The sequence below is a fragment of the Spea bombifrons genome, chromosome 2 (assembly GCF_027358695.1).
Source record: "Spea bombifrons isolate aSpeBom1 chromosome 2, aSpeBom1.2.pri, whole genome shotgun sequence".
Lineage (NCBI taxonomy): Eukaryota > Metazoa > Chordata > Amphibia > Anura > Pelobatidae > Spea > Spea bombifrons.
The window spans coordinates 140,784,935-140,810,679 of record NC_071088.1 but is presented as its reverse complement, the minus strand read 5'-3'; the positions used below and the strand labels follow the sequence as shown (position 1 = coordinate 140,810,679).

At 49.5% G+C, this 25,745-nt stretch overlaps 2 protein-coding genes across 2 annotated transcripts; both read left to right on the top strand.

Moving 5' to 3' along the window:
- The first annotated feature begins 1,888 nt into the window (after positions 1–1,888).
- LOC128473958 (uncharacterized) lies at positions 1,889–10,462 on the top strand. The gene is made up of 6 exons (XM_053456180.1): positions 1,889–2,095; positions 7,015–7,141; positions 7,421–7,588; positions 7,643–8,583; positions 8,997–9,239; positions 9,545–10,462. Exons 1-6 carry the CDS (start codon positions 2,087–2,089, stop codon positions 10,403–10,405), a joined length of 2,349 nt encoding a protein of 782 aa, XP_053312155.1. The 5' UTR covers positions 1,889–2,086; the 3' UTR covers positions 10,406–10,462.
- Positions 10,463–22,692: 12,230 nt separating this feature from the next.
- LOC128473957 (olfactory receptor 52P1-like) lies at positions 22,693–23,664 on the top strand. Its single transcript, XM_053456179.1, has one exon. The coding sequence runs from the start codon at positions 22,693–22,695 to the stop codon at positions 23,662–23,664; it is 972 nt and encodes a 323-aa protein (XP_053312154.1).
- The last annotated feature ends 2,081 nt before the right edge of the window (positions 23,665–25,745 follow it).

Below are 25,745 nucleotides of genomic sequence, written 5' to 3'. Positions count from 1 at the left end.
AGGATATAACGGGTTATAAGGATGGGATTAGGATTAGTTATACAGCCGGAGAGTATATAATATATAATATGAGGAATATACAGGGATATAACGGGTTATAAGGACGGGATTAGTTATACGGGGGGAGAGTATATAATATATAATATGAGGAATATACAGGATATAACGGGTTATACGGGGGGAGAGTACATAATATATAATATGAGGAATATACAGGATATAACGGGTTATAAGGACGGGATTAGTTATACGGGGGGAGAGTATATAATATATAATATGAGGAATATACAGGATATAACGGGTTATAAGGACGGGATTAGTTATACGGCCGGAGAGTATATAATATATAATATGAGGAATATACAGGATATAACGGGTAATAAGGACGGGATTAGTTATACGGCTGGAGAGTATATAATATATAATATGAGGAATATACAGGATATAACGGGTTATAAGGACGGGATTAGTTGTACGGCCGGAAAGTATATAATATATAATATGAGGAATATACAGCATATAACGGGTTATAAGGACGGGATTAGTTATACGGGGGGAGAGTATATAATATATAATATGAGGAATATACAGGATATAACGGGTTATAAGGACGGGATTAGTTATACAGCCGGAGAGTATATAATATATAATATGAGGAATATACAGGGATATAACGGGTTATAAGGACGGGATTAGTTATACGGGGGGAGAGTATATAATATATAATATGAGGAATATACAGGATATAACGGGTTATAAGGATGGGATTAGGATTAGTTATACAGCCGGAGAGTATATAATATATAATATGAGGAATATACAGGGATATAACGGGTTATAAGGACGGGATTAGTTATACGGGGAGGAGAGTATATAATATATAATATGAGGAATATACAGGATATAACGGGTTATAAGGACGGGATTAGTTATACGGGGGAGAGTACATAATATATAATATGAGGAATATACAGGATATAACGGGTTATAAGGACGGGATTAGTTATACGGCCAGAGAGTATTATATATATAATATGAGGAATATACAGGACATAACGGGTTATAAGGACGGGATTAGTTATACGGCCGGAGAGTATATAATATATAATATGAGGAATATACAGGATATAACGGGTAATAAGGACGGGATTAGTTATACGGCTGGAGAGTATATAATATATAATATGAGGAATATACAGGATATAACGGGTTATAAGGACGGGATTAGTTGTACGGCCGGAGAGTATATAATAGATAATATGAGGAATATACAGGATTTAACGGGTTATAAGGACGGGATTAGGTTGGAGAGTATATAATATATAATATGAGGAATATACAGGATATAACGGGTTATAAGGACGGGATTAGTTATACGGGGAGGAGAGTATATAATATATAATATGAGGAATATACAGGATATAACGGGTTATAAGGACGTTATTAGTTATACGGCCGGAGAGTATATAATATATAATATGAGGAATATACAGGATATAACGGGTTATAAGGACGGGATTAGTTATACGGCCAGAGAGTATATAATATATAATATGAGGAATATACAGGATATAACGGGTTATAAGGACGTTATTAGTTATACGGCCGGAGAGTATATAATAGATAATATGAGGAATATACAGGATTTAACGGGTTATAAGGACGGGATTAGGTCGGAGAGTATATAATATATAATAGGTATCCAGCAGTCTGCACCTGAAGCTCCTGGAATAAGTATAACGCAATTTATACCCCTTCCATATCATAAACTCGTCACCCAGTAATAGGAAAATTCCGTACCGCCTCCCCCTGCACTGCGGAGAATGGACCGTCCCGCCCCCCTGCACTAGGGAGAATGGTCCGTCCCGGCCTGCTTCCGGTTCCTGTTGCGCTGCATTACTGGGATCTCAGGCTGTGTACAGAGAGTAGAGACGGTGAACATCTGCTCGGGCTGTCACAAAGACATCCGGTAATTGGCAGAGACCGTCATCTAAACACAAGTGAGAGTTCCGACATGTGAAAGAGACGGCGGACATCTGCAGAGCGACAAGGAGAGACGTGGCTGCGAGTGCTGTGTGTGAGAGTCATGCAGCAGGTGAGTTTAGAGTGCGCGAGGCGGATGTGACGGCGCGGACTGTCTAATCTAAAAAAAACAGGAAAAAACCCCCCGCTTTTATGGCCTCAGAAGTGTTTTCTTCAGATGTAAAAGTTACTGAGTACCGCGGGGGGGGGATGCGATTCTGACGGGTACTGTATGGGGGGGGGTGATTCTGACGGGTACCGTGGGGGGTGATTCTGACGGGTACTGTGGGGGGGCTGATTCTGACGGGTACCGTGGGGGGTGATTCTGACGGGTACGGTGGGGGGGGGTGATTCTGACGGGTACGGTGGGGGGGGGTGATTCTGACGGGTACGGTGGGGGGGTGATTCTGACGGGTACGGTGGGGGGGGTGATTTTGACGGGTACTGTGGTGGGGGGGTGATTCTGACGGGTACGGTGGGGGGGGTGATTTTGACGGGTACTGTGGTGGGGGGGTGATTCTGACGGGTAGTGTGGGGGGGTGATTCTGACGGGTAGTGTGGGGGGGTGATTCTGACGGGTAGTGTGGGGGTGTGATTCTGACGGGTACCGCGGGGGGGTGGGGGGGTGTTTCTGACGGGTACTGTGTTGTTTTTCGCCTCTGTCCCAGTATCTGGCGCTCTTTTTGTGGAATGCAGTCTCTGTGTTGTGTATGAATCAGAGACTGTTGTGGCGTGAGCCGCACTGACCGACTGTCGTGTTTTGGCGGTGCTCTCTCTCACCCCGTGTCTGTGTTGCAGGCGGCGTGCGCTCTCTCTCACCCCGTGTCTGTGTTTTGGCGGTGCTCTCTCTCACCCCGTGTCTGTGTTTTGGCGGTGCTCTCTCTCACCCCGTGTCTGTGTTGCAGGCGGGACGCTCTCTCTCACCCCGTGTCTGTGTTGCAGGCGGGACGCTCTCTCTCACCCCGTGTCTGTGTTGCAGGCGGGACGCTCTCTCTCACCCCGTGTCTGTGTTGCAGGAGGCGTGCGCTCTCTCACCCCGTGTCTGTGTTGCAGGAGGCGTGCGCTCTCTCACCCCGTGTCTGTGTTGCAGGCGGTGCTCTCTCTCACCCCGTGTCTGTGTTGCAGGCGGCGTGCGCTCTCTCTCACCCCGTGTCTGTGTTGCAGGAGGCGTGCGCTCTCTCTCACCCCGTGTCTGTGTTTTGGCGGTGCTCTCTCTCACCCCGTGTCTGTGTTGCAGGCGGGACGCTCTCTCTCACCCCGTGTCTGTGTTGCAGGCGGGACGCTCTCTCTCACCCCGTGTCTGTGTTGCAGGCGGGACGCTCTCTCTCACCCCGTGTCTGTGTTGCAGGAGGCGTGCGCTCTCTCTCACCCCGTGTCTGTGTTGCAGGCGGTGCTCTCTCTCACCCCGTGTCTGTGTTGCAGGCGGCGTGCGCTCTCTCTCACCCCGTGTCTGTGTTGCAGGCGGCGCACGCTCTCACCCCGTGTCTGTGTTGCAGGCGGGACGCTCTCTCTCACCCCGTGTCTGTGTTGCAGGCGGCGCGCGCTCTCTCCCCCCCGTGTCTGTGTTGCAGGCGGCGTGCTCTCTCTCACCCCGTGTCTGTGTTGCAGGCGGTGTGCGCTCTCTCACCCCGTGTCTGTGTTGCAGGCGGCGTGCGCTCTCTCTCACCCCGTGTCTGTGTTGCAGGCGGGACGCTCTCTCTCACCCCGTGTCTGTGTTGCAGGCGGTGCGCTCTCTCACCCCGTGTCTGTGTTGCAGGCGGGACGCTCTCTCTCACCCCGTGTCTGTGTTGCAGGCGGCGTGCGCTCTCTCTCACCCCGTGTCTGTGTTGCAGGCGGGACGCTCTCTCTCACCCCGTGTCTGTGTTGCAGGCGGGACGCTCTCTCTCACCCCGTGTCTGTGTTGCAGGCGGCGTGCGCTCTCTCTCACCCCGTGTCTGTGTTGCAGGCGGGACGCTCTCTCTCACCCCGTGTCTGTGTTGCAGGCGGCGTGCGCTCTCTCTCACCCCGTGTCTGTGTTGCAGGCGGTGCTCTCTCTCACCCCGTGTCTGTGTTGCAGGAGGCGTGCGCTCTCTCTCACCCCGTGTCTGTGTTGCAGACGGGACGCTCTCTCTCACCCCGTGTCTGTGTTGCAGGCGGCGTGCGCTCTCTCTCACCCCGTGTCTGTGTTGCAGGCGGGACGCTCTCTCTCACCCCGTGTCTGTGTTGCAGGCGGCGTGCGCTCTCTCTCACCCCGTGTCTGTGTTGCAGGCGGCGTGCGCTCTCTCTCACCCCGTGTCTGTGTTGCAGGCGGGACGCTCTCTCTCACCCCGTGTCTGTGTTGCAGGCGGCGTGCGCTCTCTCTCACCCCGTGTCTGTGTTGCAGGCGGCGTGCGCTCTCTCTCACCCCGTGTCTGTGTTGCAGGCGGTGCTCTCTCTCACCCCGTGTCTGTGTTGCAGGCGGCGTGCGCTCTCTCTCACCCCGTGTCTGTGTTGCAGGAGGCGTGCGCTCTCTCTCACCCCGTGTCTGTGTTTTGGCGGTGCTCTCTCTCACCCCGTGTCTGTGTTGCAGGCGGGACGCTCTCTCTCACCCCGTGTCTGTGTTGCAGGAGGCGTGCGCTCTCTCTCACCCCGTGTCTGTGTTGCAGGCGGTGCTCTCTCTCACCCCGTGTCTGTGTTGCAGGCGGCGTGCGCTCTCTCTCACCCCGTGTCTGTGTTGCAGGCGGCGCACGCTCTCACCCCGTGTCTGTGTTGCAGACGGGACGCTCTCTCTCACCCCGTGTCTGTGTTGCAGGCGGCGTGCTCTCTCTCACCCCGTGTCTGTGTTGCAGGCGGTGTGCGCTCTCTCACCCCGTGTCTGTGTTGCAGGCGGCGTGCGCTCTCTCTCACCCCGTGTCTGTGTTGCAGGCGGCGTGCGCTCTCTCTCACCCCGTGTCTGTGTTGCAGGCGGGACGCTCTCTCTCACCCCGTGTCTGTGTTGCAGGCGGCGTGCGCTCTCTCTCACCCCGTGTCTGTGTTGCAGGCGGCGTGCGCTCTCTCTCACCCCGTGTCTGTGTTGCAGGCGGGACGCTCTCTCTCACCCCGTGTCTGTGTTGCAGGCGGCGTGCGCTCTCTCTCACCCCGTGTCTGTGTTGCAGGAGGCGTGCGCTCTCTCTCACCCCGTGTCTGTGTTTTGGCGGTGCTCTCTCTCACCCCGTGTCTGTGTTGCAGGCGGGACGCTCTCTCTCACCCCGTGTCTGTGTTGCAGGCGGGACGCTCTCTCTCACCCCGTGTCTGTGTTGCAGGCGGGACGCTCTCTCTCACCCCGTGTCTGTGTTGCAGGAGGCGTGCGCTCTCTCTCACCCCGTGTCTGTGTTGCAGGCGGTGCTCTCTCTCACCCCGTGTCTGTGTTGCAGGCGGCGTGCGCTCTCTCTCACCCCGTGTCTGTGTTGCAGGCGGCGCACGCTCTCACCCCGTGTCTGTGTTGCAGGCGGGACGCTCTCTCTCACCCCGTGTCTGTGTTGCAGGCGGCGCGCGCTCTCTCCCCCCCGTGTCTGTGTTGCAGGCGGCGTGCTCTCTCTCACCCCGTGTCTGTGTTGCAGGCGGTGTGCGCTCTCTCACCCCGTGTCTGTGTTGCAGGCGGCGTGCGCTCTCTCTCACCCCGTGTCTGTGTTGCAGGCGGGACGCTCTCTCTCACCCCGTGTCTGTGTTGCAGGCGGTGCGCTCTCTCACCCCGTGTCTGTGTTGCAGGCGGGACGCTCTCTCTCACCCCGTGTCTGTGTTGCAGGCGGCGTGCGCTCTCTCTCACCCCGTGTCTGTGTTGCAGGCGGCGTGCGCTCTCTCTCACCCCGTGTCTGTGTTGCAGGCGGGACGCTCTCTCTCACCCCGTGTCTGTGTTGCAGGCGGCGTGCGCTCTCTCTCACCCCGTGTCTGTGTTGCAGGCGGCGTGCGCTCTCTCTCACCCCGTGTCTGTGTTGCAGGCGGCGTGCGCTCTCTCTCACCCCGTGTCTGTGTTGCAGGCGGTGCTCTCTCTCACCCCGTGTCTGTGTTGCAGGCGGCGTGCGCTCTCTCTCACCCCGTGTCTGTGTTGCAGGAGGCGTGCGCTCTCTCTCACCCCGTGTCTGTGTTTTGGCGGTGCTCTCTCTCACCCCGTGTCTGTGTTGCAGGCGGGACGCTCTCTCTCACCCCGTGTCTGTGTTGCAGGAGGCGTGCGCTCTCTCTCACCCCGTGTCTGTGTTGCAGGCGGTGCTCTCTCTCACCCCGTGTCTGTGTTGCAGGCGGCGTGCGCTCTCTCTCACCCCGTGTCTGTGTTGCAGGCGGCGCACGCTCTCACCCCGTGTCTGTGTTGCAGACGGGACGCTCTCTCTCACCCCGTGTCTGTGTTGCAGGCGGCGTGCTCTCTCTCACCCCGTGTCTGTGTTGCAGGCGGTGTGCGCTCTCTCACCCCGTGTCTGTGTTGCAGGCGGCGTGCGCTCTCTCTCACCCCGTGTCTGTGTTGCAGGCGGCGTGCGCTCTCTCTCACCCCGTGTCTGTGTTGCAGGCGGGACGCTCTCTCTCACCCCGTGTCTGTGTTGCAGGCGGCGTGCGCTCTCTCTCACCCCGTGTCTGTGTTGCAGGCGGCGTGCGCTCTCTCTCACCCCGTGTCTGTGTTGCAGGCGGGACGCTCTCTCTCACCCCGTGTCTGTGTTGCAGGCGGCGTGCGCTCTCTCTCACCCCGTGTCTGTGTTGCAGGCGGCGTGCGCTCTCTCTCACCCCGTGTCTGTGTTGCAGGCGGCGTGCGCTCTCTCACCCCGTGTCTGTGTTGCAGGCGGCGTGCGCTCTCTCTCACCCCGTGTCTGTGTTGCAGGCGGGACGCTCTCTCTCACCCCGTGTCTGTGTTGCAGGCGGCGTGCGCTCTCTCTCACCCCGTGTCTGTGTTGCAGGCGGCGTGCGCTCTCTCACCCCGTGTCTGTGTTGCAGGCGGCGTGCGCTCTCTCTCACCCCGTGTCTGTGTTGCAGGCGGCGTGCGCTCTCTCTCACCCCGTGTCTGTGTTGCAGGCGGCGCTCACGTTCGAGGACGTCGCCGTGTGTTTCTCGGAGGAGGAGTGGAAGGGTTTGCAGGAGACGCAGAAGGAGCTGTACAGAGCGGTGATGACGGACAATTACCGGCACCTGACCTCACTGGGTGAGAAACGGTTAAACCACCTGAGACGGGGGACGCCCTGCGCATCGCGCCGGTCGGGGAGGGAAGGGGGGACGCCCTGCGCACAGCGCCGGCCCATGACAAAAAAACGGATACTTTACCCCCTCTTCTGCGAAACCATAAAACCCTGTGAGTGTGCGCCTTTGAGTGTGCGCGTTTCAGTGTGCGCGTTTGAGTGTGCGCGTTTTTGCGCGTTTGAGTGTGGAGGGGGGATTGTTTTTTTTGCTGTTTATAGATGGTTTAGAAAAATGTTTCCTTCAGGACTCTCGGCCTCCAAACCTGAGATTGTGATGAAGATCGAGAGAGGAGAAGATCCGTTTCTTCACAGAGAACCCTCGGCCCTCCAGTGCAACTCCCCGGAGCGTGAGTGTGAGTTGCTGGGAAGCCTCGTGGGGGGGTGCTGGGTTCATAGACTCTTCTCTGGCGTGCGTTGAGAGCGTCTCCTCCTTTCGCCGATCCGACTCCCCGCGTTTCCCTCTTCAGGTTCGCCGCTGAAAGACGTTCCTGCGATGAGAAGAACTAAAAAGCTGACTTGGAACCTCCGGCGGAATCCGGTCCGTGACTCGCGGGGAGCCGAGACGCATCCGTTACCCGGAGAAGGCCGCACGCTGAGATCGAGGAAGCGGCCGCAGCAGCTTCAGGAAGAAGGAGCCTCTTCCGGGTGGGCAGGAGATGTCGCCTCCCCTGGGAACGCAGCCTCCTGTTCCCCGGGGGCCAAAAAGTGTGCAGTCCAAGAGCCCCCTGGGGAAGGTCCACAGACAGGGGCCGAGGACCAGGAACCCGGACCCCTGGGTGACGGGACTCGGGGAGAACCTCGGGTGATTAAGGAAGAGGAGCCGGAGCAGCGGCCTGCGATGGCCGAGGGTCCGGGGAAGCCCTTCACGTGCGTCCTATGTGGAGAAAGCTGGAGCCATCTGGCAGACCTCCTGTCCCATCAGATGGAGCGCTGCCAGGTGCGGCCCCACCGCTGCCCCGTGTGCGCCAAGAGCTTCGTGAAGAAGCAGCACCTGAGTGCGCACAGGAAGACCCACACGGAGGCGCGACCCTACACCTGCGAGCAGTGCGGGAAGAGCTTCCGCCAGAACTCCACGCTCACCACCCACCTGTGGAGCCACGCGGGCCACAAGCCCTTCCTCTGCACCCTCTGCACCAAGCGCTTCTCCCGCAAAACGGACCTGATCGCCCACGTGAGGCGGCACACGGGCGAGCGGCCCTACCAGTGTCCCTACTGCTGTTACACGTTCATACGCAAGAAGTCCCTACAGAGACATCTGCAGAAACACGCCGGGGAGACCCTGCCTCCTGCCTGGGACTTCGACGTTCCTGCGGGGGCGCTGAGCGACGCCATATCCGAGAGGAACGTGAAATGCGAGCAGGATGAGGGGGAGAGCCACCAGAGCCCAGACGCCAGCCCCGCGAGGGAGGTAAGTGCTATGGGGGGGCCGTCTTCCTTTTAAAATTATAATAGACCCCTCAAGCCGGTTCCCGCCATCTGATGTCATGGCACGTTCAGGAGGATGGCATTCAATGTTCTTCCTGGTGGTAGAGGGTAATACAGTGAGGGGATTAAACATGCATGGGGTACACATATGCATAGATAAATGGAACAGCCTCCCAGCAGAAGTGGTAGAGGGTAATACAGTGAGGGGATTAAACATGCATGGGGTACACATATGCATAGATAAATGGAACAGCCTCCCAGCAGAAGTGGTAGAGGGTAGTAAACATGCATGGGATAGACATAAGAAGAGTAAAATGACAGGAAAGCGCTATTTTGTAAGTGGGACGACACCTTTAATTAGCACCTTGTTGCCGTAACGGGGTATTTTGTTTGCAGCTCTCCCCCAGATGGACAGATGGAGATCAGAGGAGGGGGATATTGCAGTCGCCCCCTTGCAGACACACTGGCCAAAGCTTGGATCCCGTGATGGAGCCCGTGATGGAGCCCGTGATGGAGCCCGTGATGGAGCCCGTGATGGAGCCCGTGATGGAGCCCGTGATGGAGCCCGTGATGGAGCCCGAAGAGACGGCGATTGCTCCAGAACCGGTGGAAACAAAACATCAGAGCACCCAGACAGAGGTGGGACACCCAGCAGGGGCGGTCAGTGTTACAGGCTTAAACTTAGCGAACGTGTGTGGGGGGGCGTTCCTACCAGCCACCTGTGGTCCGCAGCATGCGCGGCTGCTCGATATGTGAAAGGATGAGGCTTACGCTCTGCAGAGGCTTTCCGGTAGAGATACTCTGCAGGGCAGGCTGGGGAGGTTAGATGAGGATGAAGGAGCAGATAAAGCCCCGCCTGGTTCCTGTGATGGGTTCATAGAGAGAGCGCCCCCCGGTGGCGTCTCGGGAACGACGTTCACGCTTTAAATGTTTTTCTCTTTTAGCCGCAGAGGAGGAAGGCGGTCACGGTCCAGCAGAGAATGCTGAGAGAGCTGAGAAGGTTCCGGAGAGCGGCCGCCCGCAGCCAACGCGACCAGGACGCCATCACATTAGCCGTGGACCAGCTGTCTGAAGGGATGAGGGAGCTGAAGGAGCTGGTGGGGACGTTGTGCGCTGCCAAAGCCTTGGCCGACAGACCCCCCGCAGAGCCCGGGACCCCTTTGGTGCCCCCCTCCTGTCCGGTGTGGATTAACCAGGAGCCGACGTCCGGCCGCCCCCCGCAGGACAGACTTCGCGTGGCTTCCGGCAGAGCGTCTCCGGAGAGCGGCCGTCTGTGCGGTCCGGGTCACCCCGTGGAGACTTTCTCTGAGCGCGGCAACGATCGCACGTCATGGATGTACCGGACCTCTTCGCGTGACGACGACGTGTTACGGCGGACGACGGCCATGGCCTCCGTCAACAAGGAGCAAGACCTGGAGTCTCCAGGGGGCCCGTTCGGCGGAGCAGCGGACTTTTCCCGTTACCAGGTCGGGGAGCGTCTCCCCAGCATCGCCATGCTGCCGCTCAGCGCGGAGAAGGAGCGCGCTTTACTGGCCAAAAGTGGTGGGAAGCCCGGAAGGTTCGCGGCTCTCGTATTCCGGGCCCTCGTTCCCTACGACGTCTACAAGGGGTGGGTGAACCGCGTGAACCTGGACGGCCTGAGGGGCCGCAAGGGGATCCCCCTGAACGTTAAGAGGAGGATGATGGGAGTCGTGGAGCGTTACTTCACTCTGAGGAAGTCGGAACATCGCGAGATCTGCAACAGACTCAACGAGCAGCTTCGGACCAGGCGCGGGGGCGGCAAAATCCCCAAATTCTTTTACTGACCCCAGCACCGGACTCCGGTGACCCCCGAACTGTAAAGCACTTACTTTTTAAAGCCCCATTAAAGTCATTGGTTTTATTTTGTGAAATGGCTTCATCCGCCTACAATGTTCATCGTGAAATAACTGTTACCAGGTTACAGGAAACAGTCTCCCAGCAGAGGTGGTAATGCAAAGGCTTGCTTGCCAGAAAATATCCTCTGTGCTCCTTTTTGTTTCCCTTAAACTACCGAAGTAGAACTGCAGCGTTACCCGGGGCTGCCCTGAATGCATCGCGGCGGCAGCTCCGCCATCGCTAGCAGTCCTAGTCAGGTGCTAACGACGGCACCATGCCGTCACTAGCACTGCCCTACCTTGATGGAGGTCTGTAGACCTCCATCACCACCTACCCCGGCGATCTGGCCCTCACACTGAAGGGCATCACCGGGGCCACCCGATCCGGCCGGTGACGGCACGCGTAACTTTATTAATAACTGACAATTGTTTGTTAAAGAGGTATGGGGGCATGCTGCTTATCTAAGCAGCATGCCCCCATACCTCTTTAACAAACAATTGTCAGTTATTAATAAAGCAGCTACAGACCCCCAACATATACCGTTGGAATCGCCTCACCTTTCCAACGGTATAATGCTTGTAAATAAAGAATAAAAAATATTAAGTTAATAAAATACAATTTTTAAAAAAATGATTTGGGGGTCTCTAAAGGCAGATAAATAAAGATCAAAATTGCCTAGAGACCCCCAAATTAAATTATCTAAACATAAACTAGTTTAACTTAAAAAAAAAAAAAAAAAGTTTAAGTATTCTAGCTAGAGCGGTTTAATTGACGGCAGCCACGCATTAAATTTAAAGATGTCTTTTGTGATAATCTAGTAAATTGAACTTTTAGCGATAAAATATTAGAAAAACGCAGTCTACTGTTCTCAGTTTCTGTTTATTTCACACCGGTTACCTGCTACGAATATTTAGCAACACGGCTTTTGATATTAGAGTTTAGAAAAATAAAATTACAAACTAGTTTTTATTAAATCGGAAGTGAAAAAAATACACTTTTTCCCTTTTTTGGCTTTATTTTGCAGACCTAATGAGACATACACGGTATGTTTGGAATCTGCTGGGTGTGCTGAAAAAAAACTATGGTTTGTATAGTTTATTCCCAAGAAATGTACTTCTAAACGCGTTTAAACAAGAGATGCACCAAAATGCCGAAAACCAGCTTAGCACCCAGGTGGGAAATGGCTTAGCAGCCAAGGGGTTAAAGATAAAGCAGCCGCTTGGTGTCGTCCCACATAATGACACAAGGTCTTTCTGGCGATCTACCCCACGGGCAGCGAAGGGTTATTATTCGTAACAGCTGGATCAAGGGGCCCATTGAGAGGGGGGCTGTGCCCGTGTCAGATGGGGTTAATCAGGTTTATACATGCTGCATAGGGACTGGAAAACCTGACTCAGGACTACATGTTTGTCTGCAGCGGGATCAGGGGCATTGGTTTTTATATATTTTTTTTACATTTCTTTCTTGTATTTTTGTGACTCCTCTCAACCCGGGGCCCCGGCCGAGCCTCGCCTTCTCGGGGCCCCGGCCGAGCCTCGCCTTCTCGGGCCCCCGGCCGAGCCTCGCCTTCTCGGGCCCCCGGCCGAGCCTCGCCTTCTCGGGCCCCCGGCCGAGCCTCGCCTTCTCGGGCCCCCGGCTGAGCCTGGTGTCTCAGGGCCCCTGATAAACTCCAGTTTATTGCTCTGACCATTCGCTGTAATTTACATAATTGTCAGAAGGGCCGGCGCTTCCTCGGTGGCCCCCGGCCCAGAGGGTAATTACGCTGGCGGAGTACCAAAAAGAGCGTAAGCTCTGTTGGTCAGGGCCTCGGTGCGGGAGCCGAGTATATTTATAAAGATATTTTATCGCCGTATTTGTCGGGCTTTTAACCCCCGGTGTTGCCCCATTTATTCCAGGCTTATGAGATTTTGCTCCTTTTTAATTTGGTTTTAAAAGTACCGTATTTGCTCGATTATAAGACGACCCCGATTATAAGACGACCCCCCAAAATCAAAATATTAATTTAGGAAAAAAACAAAAAGCCTGAATATAAGACTACCCTATAGGGAAAAAGTTTTACCAGTAAATATTAATTAATGTAAATTATTTTCATGTTTAATAAAAGCTATGATTGAGAAAAATATATTTTTTAAATTTCCTTTTATTTGCCAACCTGCCCCCCCCAGTTATGCCACTCTGCCCCCAGAAATGCTTTATACCCCCCTATTTGCCACTCTGCCCCATGATATGCCTTATACCCCTGTATGCCACTCTGGCATATAGGGGGTTAAAAGGCATATCATGGGGCTGAGTGGCATATAGGGGGGGGTATAAAGCATTTCTGGAGGTATATAGGCATATAGGGGGTTAAAATGCATTTCTGGAGGTCCAGAAATGCATTTTAACCCCCTATATGCCACTCAGCCCCATGATATGCCTTTTAACCCAGCATGTACTGGCTGCCTTGGCTTGATAGGAGTGTGATTGCTGTTAGCAGTTTGATATATATCAAGCCAAGGCAGCCAGTACATGCTGGAACCTGGGGATGATAGCAGTGGGATTACAGCCTCCATATGCCATGCTACAACCCCCACCCCCCTTACACATCCATGCTATCACACACACACTCACACTCATTCACAAACATTTAAATACTCATTCATTCCCTTAATCACACACACTTCACACATACTCAAAAACCCTCCCCCACCCCCTCACCTGAACTGCAGATCTCCCACTCGCAGACTTCTGCAGGGGACCGGCTGTAGCAACTTCTCTGGCCCCGCCCTCAGAGGAGGGAGGGGGGAGATAGAGTTCTGTGAGGACGCTGCAAGCTTCCTGCCCTGCTTCTAACAGAAGAGACGCTGCTCGCGACCGGTAAGCAGCATGGCGCCAGCATTTTTTTGGGGTCTGATTAGAAGACGACCCCGATTATAAGACGAGGGGTATTTTTCAGAGCATTTGCTCTGGAAAAAACCTCGTCTTATAATCGAGCAAATACGGTAGTTTTAGTGATAAAGAACCTGGCGTTCCGGGCTCCGCTGGGTCTCTCCTACTAAATGCCCGTGGTGGGGCTCCCTCCCCACACACTTTGTGCCCTATTGCGGGGTATTTGTATAAGTGGATGGGGCCTCTAGAAGAATGGGGTTTATTTACCCGTTTAATTTATGAAGCCGTTTCAGTACACATTATCGGGGCTTTTAGGGCAGTAGAACCCTGGGATACCCTCATACCCAGCAAACACCGAGCGCCCTCTTTTATAGATGAAGAAAGAGGGGCATTGGGTATTAGGGAAGGGGGACTGGCTAAGTTAAATAGGGATGTTTGGCAGATATGAGGCTTACTCTCCATCCTCTTTATCCAAGTCAGTTTAGTGGGGGGTGCCCGGCAGGCTGTGGGGGGCTGTGCGGCCCTCCTGTTGTCGACATGCCCAGGCTGTGGGGGGCTCCCCTGCGGCTGCATCTCCAGCTCTCGTTTAACCCTTTGCGGTCCTATGTGGGAATATACCCGGCAAAATCTTTTCCTGCCTGTCGGATCTCCGGGTGGCCACTAGATGTCGCTATTATACCATAAATGTTGCAAGGAGAATACGGCGGGGAGGAAGAAGCCGGACTGCCAGATTCCGCATTAAAATCTAGAGGTTAACGTAAAATGTGGCTTTAGAATAGTGTTTATTAAATGCTTTGTAGTTATAAGAAAATATAATCACTGCTTCAAATGTACATTTTTTTTTTTTTTTTTTACTAGGCCTGCTTGGGGCACTTGTATTGGACAGCACAGGGTTAATGCTCCATTTAAAGCTGTCTTCAGTGGCAGCCCATGGCAGAGTCAGGATTATCTGATCAATTTCCTATTCTGAAGCTTTCCATCAGGATACATAATATAGATATACTCGTTATTGTCCTCTATAAACCCATTACAGCGGTAATTAGGGGTATCAAGCGGTAAACATCGAAAACAAAAAGGTGGGAAATCACTTCAAATCTGGACCGGATCGACTCCAACCAACGGCAAACTCTACAGCGAACGATGCTGATTGGATAGGGAATCGTTCACAAGATTCAACGTCGATATACAATAGAATGAGGGGATGGCGAGCCGGGAGATCTCCGTAACGGAGGGGGCAGGGCTTTCATTTGTGGATAAACGTTTATTACCGAATGGAGCACCGGAACTCCGTGGAATTTAACGGAAGTTAATCCCGTGAGAATCTAAACATCTTGGAATTATGCATTTTAATCAGCTCTGGGTGGAGCGCGGCAGGGTCCGGACCCAGCGAACCCCCCCCCGCGTCCCCGGCAGTAACCGGCAGTAATCGGCAGCGACCGACATCTCAGGCTCTCTCTGTTTGGAAGGAATTTGGGATGATTTGGAGGCCGTTAATTAATGGCATTACCTTTACCTTACGGCTCCCTGAGGATGATGGGAGTTACTGCTTTCCCAGAATATCCACTGAGTGCTGTTTGGCTCTAAGGGTGAAGAGCGCAGGTTAACACCGCGAGTGCTAAGGCGGGCTGTATAGGGGGCAATTAAAACATCCTGCCCTCCCCCATCCAGGGGGGAGAGCTACATGCCAGAGCATCTTTTACTTATTCTGCAGCGATAAGGAGGCGCAGAAACGTCTAGAGAGACCTAAGCGAGGGTTAAACACCGAGCACATGTGCAGAGGAGGCGAGCGACAAATTAACCTTTTCATTGCCTGATGACGTGATACGTGCCTGCGCTGCCGCGTAATACGGATGAGTGCAGCGTATCTACAGCCTGGCTTTATATTAAAGGCGCCGGCCCTGGACGGATATTTTTAAAACATTTTTTTACATTTTCCAGTCCGGTGGCCCAGCGAGGGTTAATGTCCCTTAGGGGTCACCAGGAGGCTGTATTTCCCATAAAAAAAATGATGCTCCGTGAATCTTGTGAAAGATCGCAGCGAAGCTCAGGTCCGTCGATAAACTGTTGTATCCCCCATGGGATTCGCCAGAGCTTTTCCTCCCCACCCCGGCCAGACTTCTCCCACCTCTCTCAACAAGCGACTGGCGACCAGTCCTCACTGCAGTGCTCCAAAATGTCAAACCGAAAACGTGTCCAAAGGAGAAACATATACAGCCGTGATCAAAAAAAAATCGTGATCCATCCTAATTGATAGGCACAAGTGCACCAACGAAGACTGCAATTCATGAGTAATAAGTAAGTGTCCAGCCATTTTCCATGAAACCAAAAACTAAAAAATTATTCACACCCATAAGGATCTTGGAGTGAAGAGTGTTTCTCATACTGTCATATTTAACAACAATGGGCACAAGGTTATGAACGCAACCCAGTAGTGATGTCCGGATCATGAACGAATCGTTCATTTGATCCGGTTCTTTTTAGTGATCCGGATGAATCGGTTCACTAGACTGAACAATTAATTTGTAGCGGTTCAGTCTGTGAATCATGCAGCTGTAACCTGATCCTAGAGCTGTGAGTCATCTGCAGAGCACTCAGACAGACTCTGGGGTCAGGTTACAGCTCATTAATTCACACAGGAACGATGACTCATAGAGTCAGAGAGTCGTTCAAAGATTCGAATGATCTGAAGAGTCGAATGATCCGAAGAGTCGAATGATCCGAAGAGTCGAATGAACCGATGAGTCGAATGAACCGAAGAGTCGAATGAACCGAAGAGTCGAATGATCCGAAGAGTCGAATGATTCGAATCTTACAGGGATCCGGATCTTACAAGGATCCGGATCTTACAAGGATCCGGATCTTACAAGGATCCGGATCTTACAGAGAATATTACTGATACCATACTTTTATAAATAAATACATTAATAATGTTCACACTGCCCCCAGGATTTAGGTTCCCCTAAGTTTGCCCCCCTTTACCTAATACTGCACCTTCAGTTAACTTTATTAAATTAATTAAATTAACCCTCAGTCATCAGCATAAAATTAACCCTTATACCACATCAACCATAACTGCCCCTAAATTAACCCTAAAGCCCCCATCAACCATAACTGCCCCTAAATTAACCCTAAACACCCCATCAACCATAACTGCCCCTGAAATTAACCCTAAAGCCCCCATCAACCATAACTGCCCCTAAATTAACCCTAAACACCCCATCAACCATAACTGCCCCTGAAATTAACCGTAAAGACCCCATCAACCATAACGGCCCCTGAAATTAACCCTAAAGACCCCATTAACCATAAGGGCCCCTGAAATTAACCCTAAATACTCCATTAAGCATAACTGCCCCTAAATTAATTGCATGTATTTATGTAGATAAATTACCTAATGAATTGGTATGGTTGATGGGGTCTTTAGTGTTAATTTAGGGGCAGTTATGGTTAATGGGGTGTTTAGGGTTAATTTAGGGGCAGTTATGGTTGATGGGGTGTTTAGGGTTAATTTAGGAGCAGTTATGGTTAATGGGGTGTATTTATTTATTAAAGTATGGTGATATTATCTGAATGATTCAAATCCCAATGAAAGCAGAGAGTCGTTCAAAGATCCGGATCTTACAGTGATTCAGATCCCTGTAAGACCCGAATCTTTGAACGACTCTCTGCCTTCATTGACATCACTCAAGTAGGCAGGCAGGAGGGTTCATTGACTAATGAAAGGAGCAGGGCCAATCGTTAGTGTGCCTGCACAGAGTTACTGGAAAACAGTAACTCCTGTGAGTCACACTGAATGATCCAAAGATTCAGATCATGAATCGGATCATTTCAGTGAATAAGTTGAAATGATCCAAGCTTCCCATCACTACAACCCAGGGTTTCTCTGGGACTCAAGCATACACCTTAGACTCCATGCTACCTCAGAAAAAAAAAATTTTTTTTGAAGCCCGAGGTGCGTGCTCCTTTGGTGCCGCATTCTGTGCACAAGGCAGCAGAAGCCAGACTACGATACCGAGTTCCCTCACGGAGAACTCGGACAAATTCCAACCCCCCCCATGGGAGAGTCGGATCTCGAGTCTCACCCCGAAGAGTGAGACTCCTTGCTGGCTTTCTTGAAGAGAGGAAAGGGCCAGAAGGCTCCAATCCTCCTCCAGCAAAGTCCAGACTTCGCTGCCTCCTAAAAAGAAAAACAGTGTCCAAAAACGTGGTTACAAAACGTGTGCCATAGAATAGTGGGGGCCAAGCCGTGAATTTCAAAACCGTGAATTCAAAAGGGGAGTAAATTAATAGGCACTCGTACAAAAACGAAGTGAATTACATAAATTAAAGAAAAATAATTTAAGGACAAGCCATTTCCGGCCTGCCAGATTCAAAAATAATTCTCATCCCCAAGACCTGATGGTACATGGGGGCGAGTAGTGCTGGAAGGCCGCCAGTGGAAACGCGTGCTCACCGTGTGCAGTGGCGTGCAATACCACACACGGTGACTCCGGCTTTTCTGCCAGGGCAATTTCACCTCGGGTTCTGTTGCTTTCCTGAACCCTAAGGCCAGAGGATCAGCATCATCCCTCCCCACCACAAGAGAGCCTACACTTGATCTTAGCCAAAAAAAGGCCCACCTTAGGCTCTAGGCCAGAGACTCAAAGTTGCCATAAGGTAGAATACCTGATTTTCACCAAATGGCCGAGAAGCGGTTCTGATGGCGGCTCGTGTACGTTGGTGTGGTTTTCTGTTATAACTAATGTGCATATTATTTGCATATTGTGTTTTACATATGGTGTGATGCATGCTGGTCGTAACTCACCGCCAGTCTGTTGAACGGCTCTTGGAGGCTGGTGGTGATTGTTTCTGTCTTACATTGAGTTTTGCCTTCTTGTTGGGAGTGAGGTGCTGCTCTTATTCTGCATACAACAACACTGCAAAGGTTCTCGAGGGCAATGATTTTGGCTGTGTTTGGTGCTAGTGGTGCTTGAAGTTTTGTGTTCAGTAGGGAGAAGGAAGGATTGTCTGGTGGATGTACCCAGTTGGGGTACAGGTTGTTCCTGTCACATATAAACATGGAAACATAGAAAGTGATGGCAGATAAGAACCAGTAGGCCCATCCAGTCTGCCCAACCTCTGAGTTCTTTCCTTTAGTACCGGCCCTTATCCTATATCTAGCTTGGCCTTATGCCTATCCCATGCTTGCTTAAATGTCTTTACTGTATTAGCATCTACCACGTTTGCTGGAAGGCTATTCCATGCGTCCACTACCCTTTCCGTAAAGTAATATTTTCTGATGTTACCATTAAACCTTTGCCCCTCTAGTTTATGGTTGTGTCCTCTTGTTGCGGTTTTATTTCTCCTTTTAAATAAACTCTCTTCCTTTACCTTGTTGATTCCCTTTAAGTATTTAAATTTCTTTTTTCCAGGCTATATAGGTTAAGATCCTTTAACCTGTCCTGGTAAGGTTTATCTTGTAATCCATAAACCATTTTAGTAGCCCTTCTCTGCACTTTCTCCAACATTTCTATATCCTTCTGGAGATACGGTCTCCAGTACTGTACACAATACTCCAAGTGAGGTCTCAGCGGTCCTCTGTACAATGGCATGAGCTCTTCCCTCTTCCTACTGCTAATACCTCTTGCTATACAACCAAGCATTCTGCTCGCATTACCTGCCGCTCTACTGCATTGTCTACCTACCTTTAAATCCTCAGAAATAATTACCCCTAAATCCCTTTCCTCACAAGCGTATCACATATTCTATACTCTGCCCTTGGGTTTTTATGCCCCAGATGCATTACTTTGCATTTATCCGCATTAAATGCCAATTGCCACAGCTCTGACCATTTTTCCAGTTTTCCTAGATCGTTTGCCATTCGGCTTCTTCCTCCAGGAACATCAACCCGGCTGCAAATTTTTGTGTCGTCGGCAAATAAACATACCTTTCCATCAACACCTTCTGCAATATCACTAATAAAAATACTAAAGAGAACGGGTCCAAGTACAGACCCCTGAGGTACCCCACTGGTAACAGGACCTCGCTCCGAATATACGCCACTCACTACAACCCTCTGTCTGCCACTCAGCCGCTCCTTAATCCATTCAACAACATTGGGATCTAAACCCAGAGATTGCAGTTTATTTATAAGTCTTCTATGTGGGACGGCGTCAAAGGCCTTACTGAAATCCAGATACGCAATGTCTACTGCACCACAGCGATCAATGACTTTAGTCACCCAATCAAAGAAATCAATAAGATTTGTTTGGCGGATCTTCCTGAGGAAAACCCATGTTGTTTTTGATCTTGAAAGCCATGTGACTTCAGATGTTACACAATCCTTTCCTTTAACATTCTTTCCATTAATTTCCCCCAATCTTTGTGTTCTGGGACTGCACTCCCTGAAAGGATATGCGGCCTGGATCTTCTAGGAACTCCCCAAAAGACTGAAGTCTTCCTGCCCTCCTGTATGAGAAACTTTCTAAGGAGGAAGTGGGGGCCAGAAGTCATGGAGGCTTCTGTGACACCCCCTGCCCCGTCTCTCCGCTCACCTCTAAATACCCCCCCTGCCCGGTCTTCCACCTGCACTCGATGTTCCCCGTCTGAGTCTCTCTTCAGAATATTTTACGTAAAAACGCTACCGGCGGATCAAAAATGGAATAACTTCATCTTAAAACTATGATGGTTACTGATTATAGCGCGCCGTATTCCGCAGCGCTGTACACACTGACAGAGCACATGTAGAGCGAGTACATAGAGACCCCGCCGGCAGATCGGCCTCCGGCGACCCGTGATAAGTCAAACCTTAATCAGTCGTTGGTCTCGTCTTGGATTCAGGAGCCGTATGTCTATCCCATGCATGTTTAATGCCCTCACTATATTAGCCTCTACCACTTCTGCTGAGAGGCTGTTCCACTGATCTACCACCCTCTCGGTAAAGTAAAACCTCCTTCCATTCCATCTCAGCCTCTGACCCTCTACATAAACACGGTGGTCTCGGTGACACTATACAGAGCTCTATGTAATGCACGCGCTTCACATGAAAGCCCCCGGGGCATTTCTCGAGGTGTAAATACAGATGTGTTTTTCTGAAGCGAAGAGATCAGTAAATGGTTTATGACCCGAGAGACCAATTCGCTGCTGTCCCCCCGGGGGTACAATCTCTATTAAATACCCCCACACTCCTTCCCTGCCTCTCCCTCTGTGGCTTCCCGCTCCGAGGAGTCAGCTGCACATCAGGTGAGATGAGTTTGCTGGCCGGGGCAGTAACGGGGGCAGAATCTTACACTCGGTGGGCCACCTAACGCGGTTGCCCCGCACGCTGCATGAGAGCAGATAATTGGGGCAGATCCTGGGGACTCGGAATGAGCGGCAGATTCACGCGGGGAGGCAACGAAAAGCTTCACGTTACTGGGTGCTTCCTGCTTGAAATCAGGTGAATGTTCCAAATGTCTGTATTTCCTTCCCAAATGCAGGGTGGTGCTGCGCTGCTGAATATGGTGGCACTATTTGACTGAATAATAATAGGATGTCTCTCTGCCCCTGACATCCTTCTGTCCACAAACTGGATTTCTCATGCTCTGTGGGCAACATATGAAGTGATTTGCCCTCACGGGGGGTATCAGACCCAGCTGCCCCGGGGTGACAAGAGGGGGAAGCTTTCAGTGCCCTGGCGTGCTGAGATTTAGGGCTGTTATTAATATAGCGCCAACATATTCCCCAGCGCTGTACAATGCTCAGACAGGGGGCATTTTACCCTGAAAGCCAAGAAGGGCTCTGGTCCTAAGAGCTTACAATCTAAAGCAGCGAGGCCGGCTGCAGGGGATGGGAATAGAAGCAAAATGTGTTATTTTTAAAAATATAATCGAATTAAAAATGCAAATAAAGGGACAATATATTAAAAAAACTGAATTTTAGGTTGAAATTCAGGGACATTTTTATGCACAAAAGAGGTAAAAATTGCGATTTTTTTTTTGCAGAATTCAGGATCGCGCGGTAACATTATAGCAACGGATTAATAATAACAATAATAATATAATATATCATAATAATATAATATATCATAACAATAATATAACATATCATAATAATATAACATATCATAATAATATATCATAATAATAATATAACATATCATAATAATAATAACATATCATAATAATAATATAATATATCATAATAATATATCATAACAATAATATAATATATCATAATAATAATATAACATATCATAATAATATAACATATCATAATAATATATCATAATAATAATATAACATATCATAATAATAATAATATATCATAATAATATATCATAACAATAATATAATATATCATAATAATAATATAATATATCATAATAATATATCATAACAATAATATAATATATCATAATAATATAATATATCATAATAATAATAATAATATATCATAATAATATAATATATCATAATAATATAATATATCATAATAATATATCATAACAATAATATAATATATCATAATAATATAATATATCATAATAATAATATAACATATCATAATAATAATAATAATAATATATCCTAATAATAATAATATATCGTAATAATAATAATATAATATATCATAATAATAATAATAATAATATATCGTAATAATAATATAATATATCATAATAATAATAATATATCATAATAATAATAATATATCATAATAATAATATAACATATCATAATAATAATAATATATCGTAATACTAATAATATAATATATCATAATAATAATAATATATGCAACACCGGGGGGCAGACATCATGCACGGGGGGCGTTGCGTCCGGCTGTTCTAGAGCCATAAGGAAACCCAGAACAGCATACGGCCCCATCCAGCCCCCATCTAGTCTGTAAAGAGACAAACCTTAATCAGTCGTCGGTCTCGTCTTAGATTCAGGAGCCATATGTCTATCCCATGCATGTTTAATCCCTTCACTGTATTACCCTCTACCACTTCTGCTGGGAGGCTGTTCCACTTATCTACCACCCTCTCAGTAAAGAGAGTCATGCTGTTTGAGGGGCTGCTATTAGCCATAAACTTGAAAAGTTATTAATAATAATAATAATAAAAGTCCAGGCTTTTAATGGATACAGATATTTGTTGCTCTTCTGTGGTATCCATCGGCGACCCGCGACCCGTTACTGCACTTGTTACTTTGTTACTCTTCAGATATACAGTAAGGAAGCCCAAAAAAGGACCCCAAGACTTCTAATAGTAATTGTAATAATCATGTGTAGACTCGTCGCTGAGACTGTTATTAGAAGCGTCTGGAAACGTTTTGTCTTCATTGTCTCCTCTTGTCTTTTATCAGCTGGTGTCTCGAGCCCCTCCAAGAACCGCCCGTCACACACCATGCCCGGCGGCCCCAACATCAGCTTCCGCATGCCGCCCACCTTCTTCCTCGTCGGAGTCCCCGGACTGGAAGATGGCGCCATTTGGGTCTCCGTCTCTTTCTGCGCCGTTTACATCCTGGCCGTTCTGGGTAACTGCAGCCTCCTGTACATCATCAGGACGGAGAAAAGGCTTCATGGGCCGATGTACTTCTTCCTGTCCATGCTGGCCCTCAACGACGTGGCCTTCTCCAGCTCCACCGTGCCAAAAATGTTAGCAATATTCTGGTTTGGCGACGGCCAGGTGGCCGCAGAAGGCTGCCTCGCCCAGATGTTCTTCGTCCACTCGCTGTCGGTGGTTGAGTCGGGGATCTTGGCCTCCATGGCGTTTGACCGCTTCATTGCCATCTGTTACCCCTTGAGATACACGTCCCTCCTGACGGTTGCCCTCCTAGGAAGGATCGCCGCCGTCATCGTGGTTAGAGCCATAGTCACCATCTTGCCCATTCCCGTTCTGGTGGGGCGACTCCAGTATTGCCGGGAGAACGTCGTGTCGCACTCATACTGCGAGCACATGGCCGTGGTGAAACTGGCCTGCGGAGATACGCGGGTGAACAGCGTGTACGGCCTCGTGCTCTCCCTCTCCATTACCGGCTTCGACCTCCTATTTATTGGCCTGTCCTACGCGATGATCTTACGGGCCGTCCACAGACTCCCCTCCCGGGGCGCGCGGCACAAGGCGGTGGGGACCTGCGGCTCGCACGTCTGCGTCATCGTCGTCACCTACCTGCCGGGGATATTCTCCTTCGTCACCTACAGGTTTGGCCAGAATTCGGTTCCCCACGACGTCCACGTCTTATTCGCCAACATTTACATCTTATTTCCCGCGTTACTGAACCCCGTGATCTACGGGGTGAAGACGAAGCCGATCCGGGAGAGAGTCCTGAAGACTCTCCTGCGCGATGACACCGCTGCGTTCCGCTCTCCCCGTTGATGCCGCCGCGTTCCGCTCTCCCCGCTGACGCCGCCGTGTTAAGCTCTCCCCGCTGACACCGCCGCGTTCCGCTCTCCCCGCTGACGCCGACGCGTTCCGCTCTCCCAGCTACAACACGCAGACCTCACACTTTGGCTGCTGCTTCAGACAGACTCGCTGACGGCGTTTCTTTGTATTAATTATTCCTGCCCCAGACGGGGGATCCGGGAATCTGTTTGCTGTTCTCGTTATTAAAGTTACCTCTTTTCACAGAAAAGTTTCTCTGAAGTTTTGTAAAAAAATGTCTTTTGTTCCAAATCATCAAATATTGAGTTTTTTACACTTGATTTCTGTAAAGATTATTATAAGATTACATTATACAGGGCCCCGGCTCACTGACTTATCTATACATTATACAGGGGGCCGGTCACTGATTTATCTATACATTATACAGGGGTACAGCGCTGCGGAGTATGACAGCGATATATAAATAATAATAACACACATTGTACAGCGCTGCGGAGTATGACGGCGATATATAAATAATAATAACACACATTGTACAGCGCTGCGGAGTATGACGGCGATATATAAATAATAACAACACACATTGTACAGCGCTGCGGAGTATGACAGCGATATATAAATAATAACACATTGTACAGCGCTGCGGAGTATGACTGCGATATATAAATAATAATAATAACACATTGTACAGCGCTGCGGAGTATGACAGCGATATATAAATAATAATAACACACATTGTACAGCGCTGCGGAGTATGACGGCGATATATAAATAATAATAACACACATTGTACAGCGCTGCGGAGTATGACAGTGATATATAAATAAAAATAACACACATTGTACAGCGCTGCGGAGTATGACGGCGATATATAAATAATAATAATAACACATTGTACAGCGCTGCGGAGTATGACGGCGATATATAAATAATAATAACACACATTGTACAGTGCTGCGGAGTATGACGGCGATATATAAATAATAATAACACACATTGTACAGCGCTGCGGAGTATGACGGCGATATATAAATAATAATAACACACATTGTACAGCGCTGCGGAGTATGACGGCGATATATAAATAATAATAATAACACATTGTACAGCGCTGCGGAGTATGACGGTGATATATAAATAATAATAATAACACATTGTACAGCGCTGCGGAGTATGACGGGGATATATAAATAATAACACACATTGTACAGCGCTGCGGAGTATGACGGCGATATATAAATAATAATAACACACATTGTACAGCGCTGCGGAGTATGACGGCGATATATAAATAATAATAACACATTGTACAGCGCTGCGGAGTATGACGGTGATATATAAATAATAATAATAACACACATTGTACAGCGCTGCGGAGTATGACGGCGATATATAAATAATAATAATAACACATTGTACAGCGCTGCGGAGTATGACGGCGATATATAAATAATAACACACATTGTACAGCGCTGCGGAGTATGACGGCGATATATAAATAATAATAACACATATTGTACAGCGCTGTGGAGTATGACGGCGATATATAAATAATAATAACACATTGTACAGCGCTGCGGAGTATGACGGCGATATATAAATAATAACAACACACATTGTACAGCGCTGCGGAGTATGACGGCGATATATAAATAATAATAACACACATTGTACAGCGCTGCGGAGTATGACGGCGATATATAAATAATACTAACACACATTGTACAGCGCTGCGGAGTATGACGGCGATATATAAATAATAATAACACACATTGTACAGCGCTGCGGAGTATGACGGCGATATATAAATAATAATAATAATAACACATTGTACAGCGCTGCGGAGTATGACGGCGATATATAAATAATAATAACACATTGTACAGCGCTGCGGAGTATGACGGCGATATATAAATAATAATAACACACATTGTACAGCGCTGCGGAGTATGACAGCGATATATAAATAATAATAATAACACACATTGTACAGCGCTGCGGAGTATGACGGCGATATATAAATAATAATAACACACATTGTACAGCGCTGCGGAGTATGACAGCGATATATAAAT

Coding starts and splice junctions, on each gene's coding strand:
- LOC128473958 (XM_053456180.1), top strand. Junction 7,142..7,420: donor CCGGCACCTGACCTCACTGG/GTGAGAAACGGT, acceptor TGTTTCCTTCAG/GACTCTCGGCCTCCAAACCT. Junction 9,240..9,544: donor ATCAGAGCACCCAGACAGAG/GTGGGACACCCA, acceptor TTTCTCTTTTAG/CCGCAGAGGAGGAAGGCGGT.
- LOC128473957 (XM_053456179.1), top strand. CDS start 22,693: ATGCCCGGCGGCCCCAACATCAGCTTCCGCATGCCGCCCACCTTCTTC.